This window comes from Megascapheus bottae, chromosome 4 (genome assembly GCF_031878675.1).
Source record: "Megascapheus bottae isolate mThoBot1 chromosome 4, mThoBot2.hap1, whole genome shotgun sequence".
NCBI classification, from domain to species: domain Eukaryota; kingdom Metazoa; phylum Chordata; class Mammalia; order Rodentia; family Geomyidae; genus Megascapheus; species Megascapheus bottae.
This window is the reverse complement of record NC_143512.1, coordinates 80,536,393-80,558,613: the sequence shown is the minus strand read 5'-3', so window position 1 is coordinate 80,558,613 and position 22,221 is coordinate 80,536,393. Positions and strand designations below refer to the sequence as shown.

The window sequence follows — 22,221 nt, the reverse complement described above, 5'->3', positions numbered from 1 at the left end:
GGGAGAGAGACAGAGACAGAGACGGAGAGACAGAGACAGAGACTCACTACAGTGGAGAGTAATATAAGAGATAAACACTAAGAACTGCTATCCCACCCCAGCTCAGAGAATTCATGCTTTAAGAGGAAATTAGGGGAAAAGGAGATACAGTGGAACCAACAACACGACTTAGTATCTTCTCAGCCAAATACACATAGTTTTTCTACATCACACAGCTTCTCAGAGAATTTTACACACATCCACACCGCCCCCATTCACACACGCACAAATTTGTTTACTTGTCTCCTGCTTCCAAAAACAGAAATCCCATGAATCCATGGGCCTTGTACACCTTTTAATCTGGACCAACAGAGCTATTTACAGAGTAAAAAAGCATACATAAATTATTGAATAAATGAACATATCCCAGACAGTTATCATCTATATGAAAATTATCAAATTTATAGTCAGGCACCGAGGCTCACATCTGCTCAAGGAAGCTGAGATCTAAGGATCAAGGTTCAAAGCCAGCCCAGGCACAAAAGGACCTAAGACTCTTTTCACCAATTAACATCTAAAAATTGTGAAATGGGGTTTGGCTCAAGGGTAAGGAAGTAGCCTTGAGCTGAAGAGCTCAGGGACAACACCCAGGCTGAGTTCAAGCCCTACAACCCACAAAAAGAAAGAAAGAAAGAAAGAAAGAGAGAGAGAGAGAGAGAGAGAGAGAGAGAGAGAGAGAGAGAGAGAGGGAGGGAGGGAGGGAGGGAGGGAGGGAGGGAGGGAGGGAGGGAGGGAGAGAGGGAGGGAGAGAGAGAGAGAGAGAAGAAAAAGAAAGGAAAATATCAAATTGATTATATTTTTCAGAAGCAATCATTTTTTAAAGAAAATCATTTTTTATTGAATTTACATTAAGACAGTTTGGTACTTACGTTACAGGTATATTACTGATTTCAATTCTTCTCTGTGATAAGTACAGATTAACTGATCCATCCTTCAATATTCATTTTTTTCTTTCTTTCTTCCTTCCTTCCTTCCTTCCTTTCTTTCTTTCTTTTTTGCCAGTCCTGGGGCTTGAACTCAGAACCTGGGCACTGTCCTTGGGCTTTCTCAAGGCTGGTACTCTACCAATTGAGCCACAGCACCACTTCCGGCTTTTCTGCGAATGTAATACTGAGGACTTTATGAACCCAGGGCTTTGTGCATGCTAGGTAAGCACTCTACCACTAGACCAAGCTTCTAGGACTCAATATTCATTTTCTAGATATTAAATAAGTGGCTGCTCTTATAAAATCAAAAGGCAACTAGCAGAAGTAATATGCAAGTCAGGCACTAATGGCTCATGCCTATAATCTAGCTAATCAAAAGGCTGAGATCTGAGGATCACAGTTGAAAAATAGTCCACTGTGAAAGCCAGACCAAACAAAATCTTCAAAACTCTATCTCTGAAATTAATCACCAAATAATCAGAAGTTGAGCTGTATTTCAAGCCTTCCGCTAAAAAGCTAAGGGACAGGGTCTCAGATTCAAGGCCCAGAACCAATACAAAAAAAGAAAGAGAAAGAAAGGAAGAGAGAGAGAGAGAAAGAAATCTGCATCGTCTATGAATAAGCTTATTGAACCAAAGCTTTACAAATTTGTGCATCATTATCCCTAGTGGCAGAAATATGTGGAAAACCAAGGCTCAGAGGCAATGATTTCATGTGCAAGGCCTCCTGCTGAGGACAGAGCAGAGATCTGAACCTAGGTCAGGCTCCCAATGAAGTTTATTTATTGTTTTATTATTAAACCTTTCCCAATTATTCCATGATGTTGGGAATCTTTTCCACAACCCAAATTTTAGTAAATTTAAGATGCTACCAATTGCTACATCAAGAGGCACAATACTGCCAGTTAAAGCTGTAACACATCTTCCATTGGAAGGCACATCAATTTCAGAAACATTAAAATGGGTGTATGTGGGTTGGGAATGTGGCTTGGTGTTAGAGTACTTGCCTAGCATGCATGAAGCCCTGGGTTCAATTCCTCAGTATCACATAAACAGAAAAGGTCAGATGTAGCACTGTGGCTCAAGTAAGTGGTAGAGTGCTAACCCTGAGCAAAAGAAGCTCAGGGACACTGCCCAGGGCCTGAGTTCAAGCCCCAGAACTAGCAAAGAAAAGTTAAAATTTAAATTAAAAAAAATAGACACACTCATTCACACATATGTACTTGTATATATGTACGTACCTTCAATTAAACAGTAATCTAGTCCTGGAGCAAATTATTCCTTATAAATATTACAAAATATAAATAGCTCTGAGTCCTTTAAAAAAATTAATTTTGTGTGGTGGCTCATGCCTGTAATCCTAGCTACTCAGGAGACGGAGATCTGAGAATCCTGGTTCAAAGCCAGCCAGAGCACTAAAGACCTTGAGACTATTATCTGCAATTAACCACCAGAAAATTGGAAGTGGTGCTGTGGCTCCAGGGGTAGGGTGGTAGTCTTGAGCTGAAGAGCTCAGGGACAAGGCCACGCCCAGAGTTCAAGCCCCATAACCCACCAAAAAAAAAGTAAAATTAATTTTGCCATAAGTATAGAAAAGAGATAAATCTTATGTATGAAGTTACAGGGAACAGCAAACCTTTGCTAAAAGATACTCTAAAAATTATTTGTTCTCCAAGATAAAATAATGGCATTTGCAAGGAAGTGGATGAATCTAGAGCAAATCATGTTGAGTGAGACAAATCAAGACCAAAGGAACAAAAGGCACATGGTATCCTTGATATGTGGCTATTAGATCCAAACAGTACAAGAGCGAGGACTCAAAAGTTGCAATCCAATGCTATGGACATGGTATTGGAAATATAAACACAACTACATAGACATAAAAACTTATGACTCTATATAGATATAATGTTTTGTTACACAGATTATTATGTACCTATGACATACAAACCCTCAGCCTAATTTTGATTATGTTCTAAAATCTAAGTGCCAGTGATTGTACATAGATTCCCTTCTTGAATACCTGTTTGTTAAACATGTCATTTGAAATATGATATAAAAATCAATGTTAATAAATTCTTTAATTAAAAAAATTATTTGTCCTCATCTGTAGTATTAAGCCATATTGTTTATAATATAAAAAGCTGTTGACATTTTCTGATCCATAAACAGGACTTGCATTTGTTTACAATTTCATGCAATCCAGTATATGATAAGACAGCATATTTATTAGGTTATTCCAATAAAAATAAGCCTACTTGTTTTCTTAACTTCTTTTCCTCTAAAAGCTATAGAAATAAGAGTGATCTGCATGCTATATCAAAGAAAACTATGCTCACTTACAGCTATGTGTTTAGCTTACAGCTGTAAGCAAGCATCTTTACCTAAAGACATAGCTGTAAGTGTCTAGGAACTCTTTCCTCAGAAAGACTTTGAGGGCCTGGGAGTGTCGCCTAGTGGTAAAGTGTTCACCCAGCATACACAGAGCCCTGGGTTCGATTCCTAAGTACCACATACACAGAAAAACTCGGAAGTGCGTCTGTGGCTCAAGTGGTAGAGCACTAGCCTTGTACAAAAAGTGTTCAAGAACAGTGACCAGGCCCTGAGTGGAAGCCCCAGGACTAGCAAAAAAAAAAAAAAAAAAAAAAAAAAAAAAAAAAAAAACTTTGAATGACCAACTGGAGGTATCAGTTTTCAGTATTCTTTTCCCTTCCTCTAAAAGTGCTCACATCATAGGCCCACACAGTGTCTGTCCCCTCTCCAATGATGTGGTCTGGTGTCCAGTGAGGGAAAGGAAACCGGCAAGCAATGACTCTTGCATCATCCTCAAGTTCAAGTTCAAGTTTCTTCTCCAACTGCAGCATCTGAGCAGAATAATAACAGAATAATAGTTCAGTGAATGATGAGAGAAATGATTCCATTTTGCCCTTTTATATTTACTGAGAATCTTTAAAATACTTTGAAAAAGTATCACTTAAGGCACAAATACATTATCAAACAAATTATTAACAAAAAGACACAACAGCAGTTGTAAGAACATCACCAATTATCCATTATAACAGGTGCTATTTTTAGCAGTGTCAATCATGATTTCAAGTTTTCTGATGCAACAATAGATTTATTCACCAAGCATTTTTTTTTTTTTTTTGCCAGTCGTGGGCTTGAGCTCAGGGCCTGAGCACTGACCTTGGACTTTCTCAAGGTTAGAGCTCTATCACTTGAGCCACAGCACCATTTCTGGCTTTTTTCTATGTATGTGGTACCGAGGAATCCAACCCGGGTCTTGGTGCATGCTAGGCAAGCACTCTACCACTAGGCCAAACTCCCGGCCCTCACCAAGTATTTTAACATACCTTCTGTCATGTAATTTAGACAATTTCCAACATGTTTAGTATCTCTAATACTGGGATACACTATACAATTTGTATTATTTTAGAATTGTAACTATTATTTTCCTCAATAGCAATGGTATATTTTAATGTCAACAACATATATAGTCAATAAAATGTGACTTAGGTAGCCCATAAAAATATATACATACTGTATCAATATGTATAGCTATTATGAAATAGTTCATAAGTTTTTAGATATGTCATAAAATACTGATGAGTTAAAAAAAGACTTCATACATGTTAAGTACCTCTTTACCACTAAGCTCAACCTCAATAATGGACAATCTAACATATCTCTTACATATCATTTTATTAACAATCTACCAAGGAGGCAATTTTAATGTTTGTTAGAAATATTGACATTTTCATTAACAACTGTTTTAATTTTTGTCTGCAATTCCTAATACTACATTAACACCTTCATATTCTAAAAATTTTTTTTTTGTGGGTTGTGGAATTTGAACTCTGGGCCCATGCATTGTCCCTGAGCTCTTCAGATCAAGGCTACCACCGTACCCCTTGAGCCACAACACCACTTCCAATTTCCTGGTGGTTAACTGGCAATAAGAGTCTCACGGACTTTTGTGCCTAGGCTGGCTTTGAGTAGCGATCCTCAGATCTCAGCTGCCTGAGTATCTAGGATTACAGATGTGAGCCACTGCACCTGGCCACTAAAAATACTTCTAAAATTATATTTTCTTAGTTTAAGATGACAAGTTTATAAGCAGGTTGCAAAGAACTCCTGTACATCTTTACCCATGTTCACTAATTTCTAACATTTTTTCACATTTCATTATTTGTTCTCTTCCTGTCTCGCTGAATCCTTTTTTCTAAACCATTTGGTAAGTAGTTGCATGTAACATCCTTGTTTATCTCCATAATGCTTCCATGTGTATTTTCTTTTTTTTTTTTTTTTTTTTTTTTTGCCAGTCGTGGGCTTGAGCTCAGGGCCTAAGCACTGTCCTTGGACTTTCTCAAGGCTAGAGCCCTTGAGCCTCAGCACCATTTCTGGCTTTTTTCTATGTATGTGGTACCGAGGAATCGAACCCGGGTCTTCATGCATGCTAGGCAAGCACTTTAACCACTAGGCCAAACTCCCAGCCTCCATGTGTATTTTCTAAGAAACAGAAATAATCTCAGCATAGTGTTCATATTCAGGAAACTTAACACTGTATTCCAACAATAATTCTAATTATATTCTAATTAATTTTAATACCAAAATAGTGTCCTATAGAATTTCCTTCAGGGTAGAATCCAGTCCAGGATCACTTTTTGCAGTTAGTAGTAGTAGCATTCCATTAGTCTTATTTGATCTGAAACAATTTCTATCTTTCTTTGTGCTTCCTGACAAAGGATCAAATGGACCATATTTTAGAATCCACTGATATTTGCCCCTAATGTGCTAAGGGCATTTGTGACTCTGGCAATGCTGCAGCTATGTATCTGTGAACTTACTAAGACTCCAGAAGCCCAGGAGATCTTTCTGCTCCTGGTGGTGATATTAACCTTGTGATCAATACATTTACCCCACAAGGCAGTGATTATGCCAACTTGTGGGAGGAAATTTGGAGATGACTTAAACACTATTACTTATCAGACCATCCATGCACTAGAAGTAGCCTTCCTGTGATTCTGACTGGAAGCTACTTTTACTATAGCAACTATAAAGTGACAATTTTCTAATTCCATTATTTCTTCTAGATATATAGCTATCATCGTACTATAATAAAGAGCTTTCCTTTCTCCTTTCTCCCTCAGACTACATATCGATAAATACCTGGTATAAGCACTCACATTATTTCACATTCAGTGTGTTATAATCCACTAATGTCCTTGCTTATTCTAATGCCCAAATTGTGCTAAATTGGCCACTGAAAACCTCCTCCAACTGGCTTCTCAATCCTTCAGACATTCCTAATAAAATACTCTGGGTACTTCTTTATATTCTGGTTCAACAAAATGTTCTAGATGTTTATATCTTCCTTTCTTTTGCCCTAGATCTGTAGTTCCTCAAGGATTCTTAGTTCCTCTTAGTAAAAAAGGGTGGTTGGAAACCAAGATCTAGGCAAAAACTACTCCCTCTCCCTTTAAAAGTAACCAACTTGCTGGGCACTGGAGGCTCAAGCCTATAATCTTAGCTACCTAGGAAGCTGAGATTTGAGGAAAGTCTCTAAGACTCTTATCTCCAATTAACCACCAAAAGAGACTGTGGCTCTAAGGGTAGAGTTCCAGCCTTCTAAAGCAACTAAAGCAAGAGAAATAAGTCAATAATGCTCTTTTAGAGATTTTGCTCTTAACCTGTCTTAGAAATTTGGCTAGGACATATAATGAGTGATTGTGGTCCTTAATATACTATGTTATCTGTCATCTCTTTTGCTGTCCCTTGGTTATCTCATATTGTTACAGAATTTTAGCTTGTTATCTGATAGACTGTTTGTATGTGCATTTGGTTATTTGAAATAGGATAGGGAAGGGGGGAAAACAAGATGAGGGGCGGGGATGGGGGGAGGGAAATGGGGACCAAGACATGAGAAAGGGTATCAATGTTTGTGAAGTAGTGCACCTTTTATCTGGTGAATATAATGTATCCCCTCTATTAATTACAATTACAAATATATGGAAAAAAATGAAATTTAGCTAGGAAAAATTCTACCATGTGACTACTGCTGGAGTGGGCCAAAATTCTCACTCATCTCTAGAATCAATACCAAGATAACAAAAATAAATTCCATTAAAGATGGGAAGTTTCTATTTTTCGAACATCCAGCAAAGTTTTTTTTTAAGTTTTATTCTTTGAAGGAAAATCAAATAAGCAAATAATGAGATAAATGTGCTTCTCCAAAATATCAGAGGTTTCTTATGGAAATTTGGTTCATAAAAAGAATAATTGTAAGCGCATTTTCATTACTATTATTCTTTTCTCTTTTATTGTTTCTTTTATTTCAAAATGACTGTCACATGTTAAGTCAAGATAAACCTAAAAATGAAAGGAGCTATTTCAATCATGAGAAATGAATTGACTAAATTACATATAAATATGCAACGAGTCTGGTTCTTGATATCATACACAAAGAGAAGCAGTGATGTGTCATGCCTATCTAATACAATTCAGATTTATTCATATAATTATAGGCTTCAAAGTGACACAAACTCATCGAATTCTAATTGTGTCTTTAGAAGTATAAACACAAGATGGAATCAGCTTGAAGCCATGAAGTAACTCAAGGTTGACAATGATCAACACTGGCCTATAACCTCACATACTTCCTTTGGCCATCAGAGTAGCTCTGCCACTAGGTGCCTCTCTTGGGTCCTTGGCTGGCCACCCCCAATTTCCCATACCTCAAATGCTGGCATAGAGCCAGCATTGGCTTGGGTGACTCCTCCTCAGACCCTTGCTCATTCAGGTGAGCTTTCCTGGGCTTCTTTGTTATCTATGCACTGATGGCTAACCTGCTCATATCTCCCACCACCTTCTCTCTAGACTCCTTACCCGGTTTTCCAAGCCTACATACACTCAGATTGCACTTCCTCCATCAACTTTCCCTGTGCCTCTCCCAGCCTAGGTCCTGGCAACTCAAATGTCAGGAGTTCAGCCAGATACCATGGGCTATCCTAACTCCTCTCTCACACTGGATCTGCCCATTAAATTTTCTCATCTATCTTCACAATGCAACCACAGTTTGAGCACTTCTTAACAGCCAATCTATCTCAGTCTAAATCTCAATACCTGTCGCCTGCACACTTACAAGAACCCCTCCCTCCTGACTTCCACCCATTTTCCCTAAGCAGTAATCTGTGAGCCTTTTCAGCTCTAGAGAGTTCTCTGCCCAGTCCTCAACAGCTCCTGTCCTTACAAGAGCAAGTGTCCATCCTTCAGGTCTCACTCTCTCATCACTCATGCTGCCCTGCCTTATTGATGCCCCATCTGCTTGCTGCTCCCCAAGCCTACCAGTCACACATGCCCCTCAGCCCTTTCACAACTGCTGTCCTTTACCGACCATTTTTGCATGCATAGCTCCCTCCCTCCCTATTTTCTGGACACTATCCCTACCCCATTTCTCCTTTTCCTGTGCTTTCAACTACTCTGCGGGACTTATTTTGACTGTATGAAACATACTGCATTTGGTACTTTTTTATACCTCCTCTCCCCACCACTAAACGTACTTCTAGGTAAGAGTATTTTCTGTTATTCACTAAGATATAAATATTGTGGTTCAAAGCCAGCCCAAACAGACATATCTGAGATTCTTTCCTTCAATTAAACAGGGGGAAAAAAGTTAGAACTGGAGGTATGGCTCAAATGGTAGAGTATCAGCTATAACTAGCAAGAGCCAAGGTAAACATCAAAGTACTTAATTCAGTACTGCCGTCAAAAAAAAAAACAGTGATTATATAAATTCCCTTCTTGAATACTTATTTGTTAAACATGACATTTGAAATATGATGTAAAAATCAATGTTAATAAATTCTTTCATGGGGCCAGGAGTTTGGCCTAGTGGTTAAAGTGCTTGCCTAGCATGCATGAAGACCCGGTTCAATTCCTCGGTACCACATACATACAAAAAAGCCAGAAGTGGTGCTGAGGCTCAAGTGGTAGAGCTCTAGCTTGAGAAAGTCCAAGGACAGTGCTCAGGCCCTGAGCTCAAGCCCAGGACTGGCAAAAATAAATAAATAAATAAATAAATAAATAAATAAATTCTTTCATAAAAAAAAAAGAGGGAAAAATAGTACTCACTGAGTGATTATTAATTATTCTGTGCCCAGTGATCCCATGCTAGAGGTCAAACAGTACAGTTGACCATCAAATTCTTGAGCTTTTAAGTGCACAGTACAGGGACAGGGCAAAGCCTGGTGAAGCCAACAGGCAAATCAGTGCAGATTACCACACCTGAGGATGGGAAACCTCGTCCCTAAAAGCAGCAAAAAAATCACATAAGGGATCTAAACAGGAGTAATGACTGATGTGTTCTGCATTCTGAAAAGAGGGGTAGGATACTTGTCATCCTAGTGACGGATTGACCAGATTCAGATGGGTTCCTCAAGCCATTTTGATACATGAGTGTCAGCTACAACTCCACAGAGCTGTTAGACCTAATCAGTAAGGCAAAAGAAGCAAGGCTGAGGACTTCAACAGCAGGGTGTCCTGCTCTGTACTTCCTGAAGGCTCCAGCAGTCACCTGCCTGCCTCAGACATGATGGGAACTGCTTCACAGATGCTGGCTGTGCTGAGCCACCCAGTCACCACTGGAATGCTGAGCAGCACCCAAAGAATGGGAATACAATTTGACAGCTGCATGACACAGTCAGGCCCAGACAGGTAGAAAGCACTTTTCCAGGGTCACCCAACTCTTAAAGGGCAGACCTGACCTGCAACTTCCCAGCCAGCATGTTCTCCTTCCCCACCCCCACTGCCTCCTCTTAGGCAACGACTCATGAGTATTAAAAGCAGGGCCCACTAGACCAACAGAAGTCAGCTGTGCTCTCTGCATGTTGATGAACCCACCAACATGGAAAACAGGTTGGCTGTCTTTCTTACTACAAAAAATGTAAGTGCTTGTGTATATTTCAGCTGCTCCCTGCTCTCTCTAGGGATAGTGAGGTACTTTAAGTTCCTTGCTTATGAGGTCTCTGCAATAATTTCACAAGCATGTATTAAAATAACCACACTCTGACCACCCCGAAGTAAGCAGCACCAAACCTTGTGTGCAAGGAGCAGAGTGGCCATGACAAGTTAGGTATCCATGGCATTACCAAAGGCAACTGCTGCCCCCAACTGGCACAAGGTAAGTGTGGTTTCAGAATCCATGCCATTAAACATCCTGCCTCTCCAGAGAACATCGAAATTGTTAACTCTTTAAGAAAGAATTGCTTTCAAAATATTAATTACTCCCTTTTAAAATGAAAACTCATATTCTAATACAGTAAATTACTATCAAAATTCTGTATCTATTGGGCTCTCCTAGCAGAGATTCAAGACAGAACAAAATCTAGATACATAAGACCATATAGTATGACACTAAATGTAAGGACCTCCAGGATATAGAAACAAAAGCCATATAATGAGTGATGTACTATGTTATCTCTCATGTCTTTTATTGTCCCTTGGTTATCTCATATTGTTACAATACTTCACCTTGTTATCTGGTATATTTTATATATGCTTAATTGGTTGTTGGAAATAGGAGAGGAAAGGGGGGAAATCAAGTTGTGAGGGGGATGGGGGGAGGGAAATGGGAAATAGGACATGAGAAAGGGTATCGATGTTTGTGAAGTAATGCACCTTCTATCTGATGAATACAATGTAACCCTTCTATCAATTACAATAAAATATATATGAAAAAAAAAGAAAAGAAAAACTGGAAAAAAATTCTGTAGCTATTCTATGTACACAAAAGCTTTTTTTTCAAATGACCAGGGACCACCATGCTTCCAGCCTGTCTTTACTTCTAAAATGAAAAGTCTAGATATCCAAGTTTGATCTTTATCTCAGACCTAATATCAATCACAAACATATAGAATTCTGTGACTTTCAAGACATTTCCAAATAGTTCTTAAATTTAAAGAACATGATATTACATTAAAATTTCTCCTAGTAACAATACATTTCTTAAGCACTGAAACATCTTCCATAAAAATTAAGGTATAAATAAGAAAGCAAAACAAACAAAACACCTTTTTAAAACTTAAAACCATATCAGTTATATAGTGCCATTTCAGCAAACATCCAATTCTGCCAAGATTATTATGGCTACCATTACAGACTTTGAAGAGTAAAAAGGGATTTATTCTCTGGTCTATAAGCCAGCAATTACAGTCAAAGCATCCCACCCTGACCATCTTTCTAAAGGCTATGGAGGGCCATTTTCACTACAATACTGTGGCAATTTCACTTTTGAAAGTATATAATCAAAGTTCAATATTCAGTTCTTTGGCAAATCAGTCAATTGAGGCAAATTGAAACTAGTCAATGCTCATCCACCCTGAAAATTATCTTCCAGCAAAATAGAAGAAATGATCAATTCAAAGGGAACATCCCATTAACTTCCCTGAGTGATTCTGCTGGGTGTAAGTGAGCAGCCATGAAAATCACGAACTACATTCAACACTGGGACCCCATGAAACAGTTTTCAAACTGGAACTTTTAAGGATTATGAGGATTATGAGATTTTTATCTGAAACAAAAGTTTGAAAATATGACTGAGTCATTTAGGACTGAAGTTTTAAGGATCTGAAGTATTTCATTAAACCAATGACCTGAGACCCCAGGTTCCCTCAGAGTCTTTGGGAAGCCAAGGGGTGACGTGCTGGTACTGAGGGAGCCTGTGACACCACCTGCCCCAAGCAGAGAACCAGAGAACATACTCACCATCTGGGGCACGCCAAAAATAACCACGTTTGAGTACTGGGAAAAGGTAACCTAAAAGTATGATGGGAAACAATGAGTAGATTAGTCCTGAAAAGCCAAAAAGCGAGGTCAACTTCTTCTGAAGTGAATTTCCCATTCTGCCAAACAGTGGGCTTTTACAAACCTCTAAAAAGAATGTTCTCCCAGCCGGGAGTTTGGCCTAGTGGTAGAGTGCTTACCTAGCATGCATGAAGACCCAGGTTTGATTCCTCAGTACCACATACATAGAAAAAAGCCGGAAGTGGTGCTGAGGCTCAAGTGGTAGAGCTCTAGCCTTGAGAAAACCCAAGGACAGTGCTCAGGCCCTGAGTTCAAGCCTCACGACTAGCCAAAAAAAAAAAAAAAAGAATGTCCTCCTCAAGATGGCACAAAGAAAAAAACAGCCGATCCCCATTTTCACTTTGTCATAAGGACAGCGGGTCAGGCATACCTCGGGGTCCTGGGTGAGAATGGCCACCGACTCCCAGTGACCAGCTCCTGGCCATACGGTACTGGGCAGATGGTCCTTTGCCACTCCACCAAGGCAACTCACAAGAACTCCACAGAGTTCAAAGCCACCGGTTTTGTGTTCAACTACTGTCCTTAGAATTCTAATCCTTTCTTTTTTCTAAAGCACTACATAAAAAGTGCAGTAAAATGTTCCTTCAACAGTTGACAAACTGGGGGTAAAAGTGCTTTGACAGTCAAAATTCTTATTGCCCAATAAAAGGCTTACTTACTCTACAGAGACTGATATAAAAAACAATGCACGTAAAACACAAGTGGATTTTTATAAGCAACTGATGGCAATATTACAATGGAAAGTTCTTATTTAAGAGAAAGCATTTTATGGAGTTTTCCTAAAGCAAAATTACAGAGTTTTAGAGTGCAGATAAATTTGGAAGTATCGCATCCTCTATGAGGACAAAAAGTAACCAGAAGAGGTTGCTAAGTAGATTATTTTCTCAGTTACATATCTGTCTCACATACCTGGAAGGGTTAAATAAGTATCCAAAACAATTTATAGGAGTTCAACATGAGATTCAGAATATCATTATTTTATCTCACAACAAACAAAATAAGAACATTCTAATTTAGTCAATAAATTTCTGGAATTCATATGATATATCAAAACTTTAAGCTTCAACTCTAAGGTAGAGTCTATCTGTAAAAAATCTATCCATTTGCCAGGTACTAGTGGCTCACATCTATAATCATAGCTACTCAGGAGGCTGAGATCTGAATTCACAGTTCAAAGCCAGCCCGGGCATGAAAGTCCATGAGACTTTTACTTCCAATTAACCACCAGAAAACAGGAAGTGGTACTGTGGCTCAAAATGGTAGAGTGCAAAAAAAAAAAAAAAAAAAAAAATGGTAGAGTGCTAGCCTTGAGCAGAAGAGCTCAGGGACAGGACCCAGGCCCAAAGTTCAAGCCCCATGACTGATCCCCCTGCCCCCCCCCAAAAAAAAAACTATCCATTTAAAATGTGTATTTCATTATTTCAAAATACCCATTTGGATTTCAATTTTTAATCCATTGATCAGTCATTAGTCATACTAATTATGAATTCAGAAGATGTCCTAGGATCATTATCTGCCTTACATACCTTCCATAGGTCTGAAACATAAAACTTGGCAGAGCCATGCACACCTTCTCGCCAGGCACGGTATCTGGAGTACCAAACTAACCAGGGATTTAATTCATAACCAACAGCTGTGAAGCCTTCCTTTGCTGCCGCTATCACCTGGAAAGAGGGCAGGATTGATCCAAAAGAAGAAAAAGTCACTTTACATGGACAAATAACCTGATTTATAATCCTAAAACATCCTGTCAAAAAGCACTGCCTTGTTGAAGACACAATTTAAAAAATATTTCTTAACTACTTCAGAGGTTGAGATGGTTGAGATCCTTGCTTGAGGCCAGACAGACAGAAAAATCATCAGACACCTTCTCAGTGAAAAACTGTACATGATAGTATGAATCTATTATTTAAAAAAAAAACCTAATAGAGGGCTGGGAATTTGGCCTAGTGGTAGAGTACTTGCCTTGCATGCATGAAAACTTGGGTTTGATTCTTCAGTACCATATACATAGAAAAAGCCAGAAGTCATGCTGTGGCTCAAGCGGTAGAGTTCTAACCTTGAGAAAGCTCAAGTACAGAGCTCAGACCCTGAGTTCAAGCCCCAGGACTGGCAAAACAAAACAAAACAAAAAAGTCCTAGAGAAGCCTGGTACCAGTGGCTCACACCTAGGATTATAATCCTAACTGCTCAGGAGGCTGAGATATGAAGATCAAGGTTCAAAGCCAGCCCAGGCAGGAAGCTCTGTGGGACTTTTATGTCTAATAAACTACTCAAACAAAAGTCAGAAGTGGAACTGGAACAACAACAACAAAAAAAGCCACCTGAGCAAAAAAAAAAGCACATGAGACTTATCTCCAATTAACCCACAAAAAGCTGGAAATTGAAGTGTGTCTCAGTGCTAAAGCATCAGCTCTGAGTGAAAAACTTGGAGAAACAGTATCCTAATCCTAGGTTCAAGCCCCATACCTGTTTTCTATTCCTCTCCCCCTCCCTTTTCCCCGCCCCCCCAATCCTCTCTCTCCACAGTTTCGTAGCTTGTGAACAAAGCAAGCTTTAAAGTCAAGTTTTCTCATTTTTGTCAAAGAGTTCATATTTTTTATTGGGAAGAACTGCTCTATTTTCAAAGACTTCACTTTTAGTATTGAGGCTGTTTTGGATAACAGTGCACTTCATTCTGGTTTAGCCAACTACTGAGCAGGTCTAACAAACTACTTCTGAAATCTGCTACATCTTTCCATCAGTAAGCTTGTAGAGCAAAAGGTAAAATCAATATACCTGGAAGTATGGTTTTGTGAGCATGTGATGGTAATAAAAATAGTAAAGTATCAGGCCAGGAGTTTAGCCTAGTTGTTCGATTCCTTGGCACCACATGCACAGGAAAAACCAGAAGTGGTGCTATGGCTCAATTGGTAGGGTTCTAGCCCTGAAAAAAATATCCAATGACAGTGCTCAAGCCTTGAGTTCAAGCCCCAGGACCAGCAAAAATAAATAAATAATAGTAAAGTATCAAGAATCTGAAATTACTTATGTATTTCCTTAAGTGTTTCACAATGTTCACTCTACATTAAAAATAAGTAAAAACAACCATAACAACAACAAAAAAAGTAAACTGGGATGACTTCAAATAAAGTCAACTGTGGCATCCCACTAAAATCCCAAGAAAGGGATGGTGGTCAGCACAACACCTATCAGCCCATTCTGTCTTGTGCCCATTCTGTCTTATCCCCACTCTTGAAGGGACCACCCTTCTGAGCCACCCTGCCCAGACAACTCCCAAGTTACACAATGCAACAAGGAAACCATCTTCTTAGAAACTCAAATCCTTCCAACCACGTAATAGTGGCACATATCTATCATCCCTCCATTCCTAAACTGGGGGCTGCCTGAACTACACAGCAAGACCTTGTCTCAAGAAAATAAAAAAACTTCCTTCTGATTAAAATGTGTATTTCCCAATATCTTAAATATAAACACCAGTGGTTGCCACCAAAGGGAAAGAAGGGAAAAAGGAATTGCTTTTTAATAAATTTAATTTCTGTTTTGAAGATGAAAAAACTGGTGGTAGTGCTGGTTAAACAGTGTGAATGCGTCTAATGAACTCAATACCTAAAAATGGCTATGATAGCAAAGTTCGGTACATAAAAGCAAACACGGAATTGACACTGTATCGATTCCGATTCCAAACCTGACAATACTTGGGCGTAACTCACAATGCGTCCATCGCCACTGCCAATGTCTACCAGGGAGCCTCTTCTGTGTCCCAGCATCCTCACAACATTTTTGATCTGCTTCGACGTTGCAGGTACAAAAGGCAAACAAACTTTTCGGAGGGCTGGTGTGATAAATGGTGTAGCTACAGCATACACAGCCACTAGAGCCCCACCAATGACCCCAGTAAACAAAATGCCCCAGTTTCTTCTCTTTAAATGGTGGTCTTCCACTTCCAAGCTAGTAGGAGAAAGTCTCAGCAGTCCTTCTTCTGGGGGCGTTTCTGGGGTAGCTGTACCTATGTTGAAAGCACAGAGAATTGCATGTAGTCCAAACCAAGGCTGTATTTTTTTTCCTACTTTTTCCCCACTGTGGTGCTGGGGATCAAATTCAATGCCTTGGACATGTAGGTTAAGTGTCCTATGCCTGAGCTAATCTACAACCCCTTTTCCAACACTTCTTACTAACAAATTCTTACCTTTAAAGTACAGTTTAGCTGAATAAAACCAAAATTACAAGTATAAGATTCTTCATGAGTTGTAAATTTCACTTACAAAATTAAAGTGATTTGTAAACATTATTCAGTACTAAGAGAAGACTTTCCAATTATTGATTTTATTTGTGTCCAGGAATTATCCTGAAGATATAATAAGGGTATTGGAATCCATCTAGTAATTTATCATTTCAGTAGCCACTATTGCATATTTTAACTATAAACCAGTTTTGTGTTCTGAATGAAGAATAAAGACAAACTATTTCATTATAATCTAAAGTGAAATGAAAGAGTTCCACACTAAAATTTTTCTGTCATCTGTAACTTAGCTGCCCAAATACAATTTTGGAAAACAGAAGATTTTTTTCTAAGCAGTTTTAGGGAAGGATGGGTGAGAATGATGAAAGGGGTGACACTGGTCAAGATGCATTATATTCATAAACTGCTTATGCAACTCTTTTGTACAACTACGTAAGGCAGGTCCTTCCAAACTCAATACGTGTGGCCATGGTCTTTAAAACAGATGCAAAACAAAAAAGAAATTCAAGAAATTGTTGGGGTTGGGAGCATAGCCTAGCATGAAGCTCTGGGTTCGATTCCTCGGTACCACATACACAGAGAAAGCTAGAAGTGGTGCTGTGGCTCAAGTGACAGAGCTCTAGCCTTGAGCAAAAAAATGTCAAGGGACAGTGTCCAGGCCCTGAGTTCAAGCTCCAGGACTGACAAAAAAAAGAAAGAAAGAAAGAAGGACGGAAATTGTTACAAAGCTATCACAAGCACAGAATAAATCAAATGAACTCTAATCACTGATTTCAGAGAAATGAATGTCACCTTACATAGTCTCCTCTTGAGTTCTGTCCTCCAAAATGCATTCCTAATGGGATATTAAAATTATGTTATCGCATTATATTAGAACTGATTATGACAGCACTGCATAGAATCCTAGTGAGCCAGCCTAGGCTATGATGCCACCTCTGCTCCTTTAGTAAGAGTGTGACCCTGAATCCCCTTCATCTTGTTCAACCTGTCTACAATGTGGGATCCCGGGGATGTTGTGAAAACAGAACAAGTGAATGTAGGTCCAGACACAAGGGAAGTAAAGTTTGTCATCTCATGTTCTGAACAAGAAAAGCCTTCACACTGTCTGTCTGCTATCATGTACACACTGCTGCAGCCATGCTGAGCCTTAAAGGAAACCAGAGCACCTCAGTCCTGAAGCAGCAGTGCACCAAGCAACATGAATCCATAGCCAACAGGAGAAGGGGAGGGGATGGTGATGCTCACAGCTTATCAGTAAATCATGAATACTGGATGTATTCTTTTTTTTTTTGGCCAGTCCTGGGGCTTGAACTAAGGCCTGAGGACTTTTTCAAGGCTAGAGCTCTACCACTTGAGCCCCAGCACCACTTTCAGCTTTTTTTCTATGTATGTGGTACCAAGGAATCAAACCCAGGTCTTCGTGCATGCTAGGCAACCACTCTACCACTAGGCCAAACTCCCGGCCCAGCTGTATTTGTTTTTATGAACTGCTAAAAGAAATTGCCACTCGGTTCTGGGTTTAAAACCCCACCCATTTATTTCCACACAGTGCTATCGGGCAGATTCTATATGGGTTTGGCAGGGCTGATTTCCTAGGCTCTAGTTGCCTCTACATTCTTGGCTCAGGACCAACTATCACTTAAACCTCAGGTCCGTCTTGGTACCTATGTGTGCCTATGCACCAGAACTGACGCTTGAACTTAGGGCCTGGCGCTCTTGCCTAGCTTTTTCATGCCCCACAACACCACCACCAACAACAAAATGTAGACCTCTTTGGAGGGGCTATAACTACATACTGCACTCATGAACTATGACTATTTACTCTGGCATGATACAAATTTTAATACAAGTCACACCAAAAGCTGCCAGAGAATAGTAAGTCACACTCCAGGACACCTGGCCAATTACCAGCTCACTTGGCACAGCGTGTTTTTAACCTGCTGGACTCCTGGGGCCCCTAAAGTGAGTTTTATCACTGGTTTCTCAGGGGAAAACCAAAAGGTCTGTGATGCTTGTTAGCAAGGTTTAAAAAAGGAAGGTGATTGCGTTTGTCAGAAAACAGAAGCTTTAAATAATTTCCATCATATTTCTGTATGGAGGAACATACATGCTGTAGAAAGTGTGCATCTGTTCAAGGGAAGTCATGGCACATTTGCCCTTCAGCATTCTAACTAGCTCTCTAACAAAAGTGAAGTTGTTACCAAAACATCATTTGCTCACCAGTTAAGATTTAGAACTTACTTTTAGAACTTTATAGATCTTGTTATTTTTTGCATGTAAATACTAGAATTGTTAAGTAATTATATGAAGCATCTGAAGTCTAGAGTAAAGTGATAACTCTTAACCGCTTCTCTTATTCTCAAGATTATCATTTGGGGAGTGGGGACTCAATTTTTAACAGCTTCTCTGAGACACAATTCACTTTTATACAGTTCATCCACTGAGTGTCAGTGATTTTTTTCATATATTCATAGATAGGTGGAACCACTGCCAGTAAATTATTGGGGGGGGTGCAGTATTGGGATTTGAACTCAGGGCCTTGACCTTACTAGACTAGCTAGATACCACTGAGCCACCCCTCTAACCCTGCTTTTTGCTGGCTCTGATTTCCCACTTAGCCTGCACCTGAGCCCTATCCACCTACTTTCAGGCTTCCTGTCAGCGCCGGGATCATAGTTCCCTTCACAGAGACCTCACCAAGTCTTTTCTGCAGAGCCTGGCACTGATATCCTCCCAGTCTCAGCCTCCCACATACTTGGGGATGACAGGCATGCTGCAGAACCTAGCTAGGGTAAGAAGGGAATTCATGAATTTCTTCTCCCTGGAGAATTATCTTCCAGTTCTCAGACACAAAAGTAGCTAGGATTGTAGAAATGAGCCACAATTTCCCAGATTGTACGAGTCAATTTTACAACATTTTCATTTTCTCCTCAAGAAACTTGCTAGCCTTCAGGCATCATCCCCATATCAACACTCTGCCCCCAGCCCTAAGCAACCCTTACTGTCTCTAAACATCTAGTCCAGACTTACAGGAGTGGAATCACTTTGTGTGTGGTCTTCTGAGATCAACTTCTTTTTTTGGTCAGTTATTAGGCTTGAACTCAGGACTTGGGCACTATCCTTAGCTTTTCTGTACAAGATTTGCATTCTACCACTGAGCCACTTCAAGTTTTCTGGTAGTTAACTGCAGCTAAGTCTCACAGGCATTCCTGTTCCAGAGGGCTTCAATCGGTAAGCCTCAGATCAAAGACTCTTGAGAAAATAGGATTATATACATGAGCCAGCAGGGCATGGGAACAACTTCTTTTACTTCCTGTAATGGCTACAAGATTCATCTACACTGTACGTGTATCAATACTTCATTGCTTTTTGTGGTTGAATATTCCATTGTATGGATATTCAACACGTCTCACTGATTTGTGTACTGAGTTTATTAAATATACACAAGTTGAATGTCTCAAATTCTTCCTCTCTCATGCGCACACAAACCTTTCATAAAACCAGCAAACTGCATAAAGACCTGCCTTCTAGCCCCCTGTATAAGTGGTAAAGTCCAATGGAGGCTATACCATACACAAACACATTGGAAATATGGAGAGAAATAAAAGGAAAATGAATCCAAATAATGGAACCAGTAAGGTATTGGCAAAAAAGCCATAACTGGGGCTAGGACCAATGAACAGTGGTAAAAGGCAGACATGTGCATTTCACTTTGTAAGCACTAGAACTGAACTTTTTATGCAATGCCACTGCAATATCTGTGAAGAAGAACAATGTCAGAGACAAATACTGGTGGCTCATGCCTGTAATACTACCTACTCAGAAGTCTATCAACTGAAATATCATCATTTGAGGACAGAGCCTGGGCTGTGAGGCCCTAAGTTCAAACCCTACCATACAAAAGTAAAAATAAAAAGGCAACACCAACAGCCTTGACAAAAACCACTGAATTTCACATTTTTATGCCCATATAGTTTTTTTGACTCTTTTTTTTTCTTTTTTGCCAGTCCTGGGCTTGAGCTCAGGGCCTGAGCACTATCCTTGGACTTTCTCAAGGTTAGAGCTCTACCACTTGAGCCTCAGCACCACTTCCAGATTTTTTCTATGTATGTGGTACCGAGGAATCGAACCCGGGTCTTCGTGCATGCTAGGCAAGCACTCTACCACTAGGCCAAACTCCCGGCCCCTCCCATATGGTTTTTAAATGCATAAATTTGTAGAGAAAACAAAACCTATACCCACTACCTGAGTTTTTGAGGACTAGGTAAATCCAATGTCAACCATAAGCTCTATTTCATAAAAGATGTAGTGATCTTATCAATGAAAATTAGTACCTGAACATTCAAAATTAAAGTCAAGACAATTCTATTAAAAAGTCCTGGAGCTTAAACTCCGGGCCTAGCCTGAGTGCTGTTCCTAAGATTTTTTTGCTCAACGCTGGCACTCTACCACTTGAGCCACAGCTCCACTTGCTTTTTTATTTACTTTTTTTTTTTTTGGTGGTTAACTGGAGAGGAGTCTTTCAGGCTTTCCTGCTGCTGGCTGGCTTTGAACCAGGATTCTCAGACCTCAGCCTCCTGAGTAGCTAGGATTGCAGGCGTGAGCCATCAGCATCCAGCTCTACCGCTGTTTTGTTGGCCCTTGCTTAGTCAGAATATTTACTGTAATATACATAAATGGTAAGAAACTTGTCTTTGAAACACCAAAGCATGAAATAAGAGCTGTAGTTTTCATTGAGCATTTAGCAGCCCATATGTGAAAGTCAAAGACAGTACAAGGTTAACTAATTCATAGTCTCCAGATCTGCTTCTTGTCGAAAAAAATGGAAAGAACAATTTTCAAGGAAAAAGAAGCTGAAGCTAAAAACAGTGACTGCAACGCTTAAAAAAATAAATAAATAAATGAAATGAAGTCAAGACTCATCTCCATTTAACCAAAAAGCCAGAAGTGGAGCTGTGGCTCAAGTGACCCAACACTAGCTTTGAATGAGAAAACAAAGGACAGCGTCTAGGTCTTCAGCTCAGGACCCAGTCCATGACAGCGAGACTCCACCTTCAGCTAGGTTGGCTAGTCGGGTTCAATATCAGATTCATGGTTTGCCGGACCAGGAAATGACCAATCATCTGTGTGTTCGTCTCTACATTTTTGATCCCCTAATAAAAAAATAAAAAGGGGCTGGGAGTTTGGCCTAGTGGTAGAGTTCTTGCCTAGCATGCACAAAGACCCGGGTTCGATTCCTTGGTACTCCATACATAGAAAAAAGCTGGAAGTGGTGCTGAGGCTCAAGTGGTAGAGCTCTAGCCTTGAGAAAGTCCAAAGACAGTGCTCAGGCCCTGAGCTCAGGCCCTGAGCTCAAGCCCTGAGCTCAAGCCCAGGACTGGTAAAAAAAATAAATTAAAAATAAATTAAAAAAACGGAAAATACAGCCGAGGTTAAGTACTGGTCCCCTGGCAGTGGAGCCTGAAAAGGCTTGGAAAACCACACAGGGAAGTCTAAGCCTACTTACACGGTAGGTAGAAATTCAGGGGTTGTAGGAGAAGACGTTCCTGAAGCAGCACACACTGCGCACACTCAACTGTGGGATCCTGCGTCCCTTATTATGTGCCATACCCCTGGGCAGGTTAGTGGATGCTGTGTACCACGTGGGGATTTCTTCACCAAACCCCTCAGCACGGCCTGGGTGAGGCGGACCCCCGACTGTGCTAGGAAAACCCATCAGGAAGAGAGGGAAACTGAGGCACGGCTCGAGAACTCCTCCAAAGTCACCGCCAGGGACAGGCGGGCTGGGTCCGGGCCCGGGGGTGGGGAGAGGACGCGGCCCGGCTCTCCGGAGAGGCCCAGCCCCACACCTCCCGCCCCGAGGCCCGACAGCACGGCCTGGAGGAGGGGACGCACAGCCAGCCAGCGTGCGAACCGCAGCAGCCGCCGGCCCGCTGCACCCCGACACCACAGCCTCGGGGACTTCGGCCGTGGCAGCCCCGCTGCCGCCGCGCCCGCCCCACGCACTCCCCGCCGCCTCCCATGGCCAGACCAGCCAGGCCTCACCTCTTCTTCCTTCCATCGCGAGATTTCCGAGGCCGGAAGCGGAAGTGGACTCTACCATCCTCTCGAAGCTGGGGGGGTGGGAATACGAGAGAGAAAGGGTTTTCAAGTC

General features: G+C 40.5%; 1 protein-coding gene across 1 annotated transcript; it reads right to left on the bottom strand.

The window, feature by feature from the left end:
• Positions 1 to 1,022: 1,022 nt before the first annotated feature.
• Atpsckmt (ATP synthase c subunit lysine N-methyltransferase) lies at positions 1,023 to 22,128 on the bottom strand. The gene is made up of 7 exons (XM_090331060.1): positions 22,113 to 22,128; positions 21,809 to 22,000; positions 21,574 to 21,660; positions 15,538 to 15,833; positions 13,351 to 13,488; positions 11,726 to 11,776; positions 1,023 to 3,828 (listed from the first exon to the last, which is right to left on the bottom strand). The coding sequence occupies exons 1-7, from the start codon at positions 22,126 to 22,128 to the stop codon at positions 3,652 to 3,654; spliced, it is 957 nt and encodes a 318-aa protein (XP_090187186.1). The 3' UTR covers positions 1,023 to 3,651.
• Positions 22,129 to 22,221: the final 93 nt, after the last annotated feature.

Excerpts from the sequence above, each read along its gene's own strand:
- Atpsckmt (XM_090331060.1), bottom strand. Across the intron at positions 11,777-13,350 it reads ATGTTTCAGACCTATGGAAG|GTTACCTTTTCCCAGTACTC; the intron begins GTATGTAAGGCA and ends TCATACTTTTAG. Across the intron at positions 3,829-11,725 it reads TTTTTGGCGTGCCCCAGATG|ATGCTGCAGTTGGAGAAGAA; the intron begins GTGAGTATGTTC and ends TATTCTGCTCAG.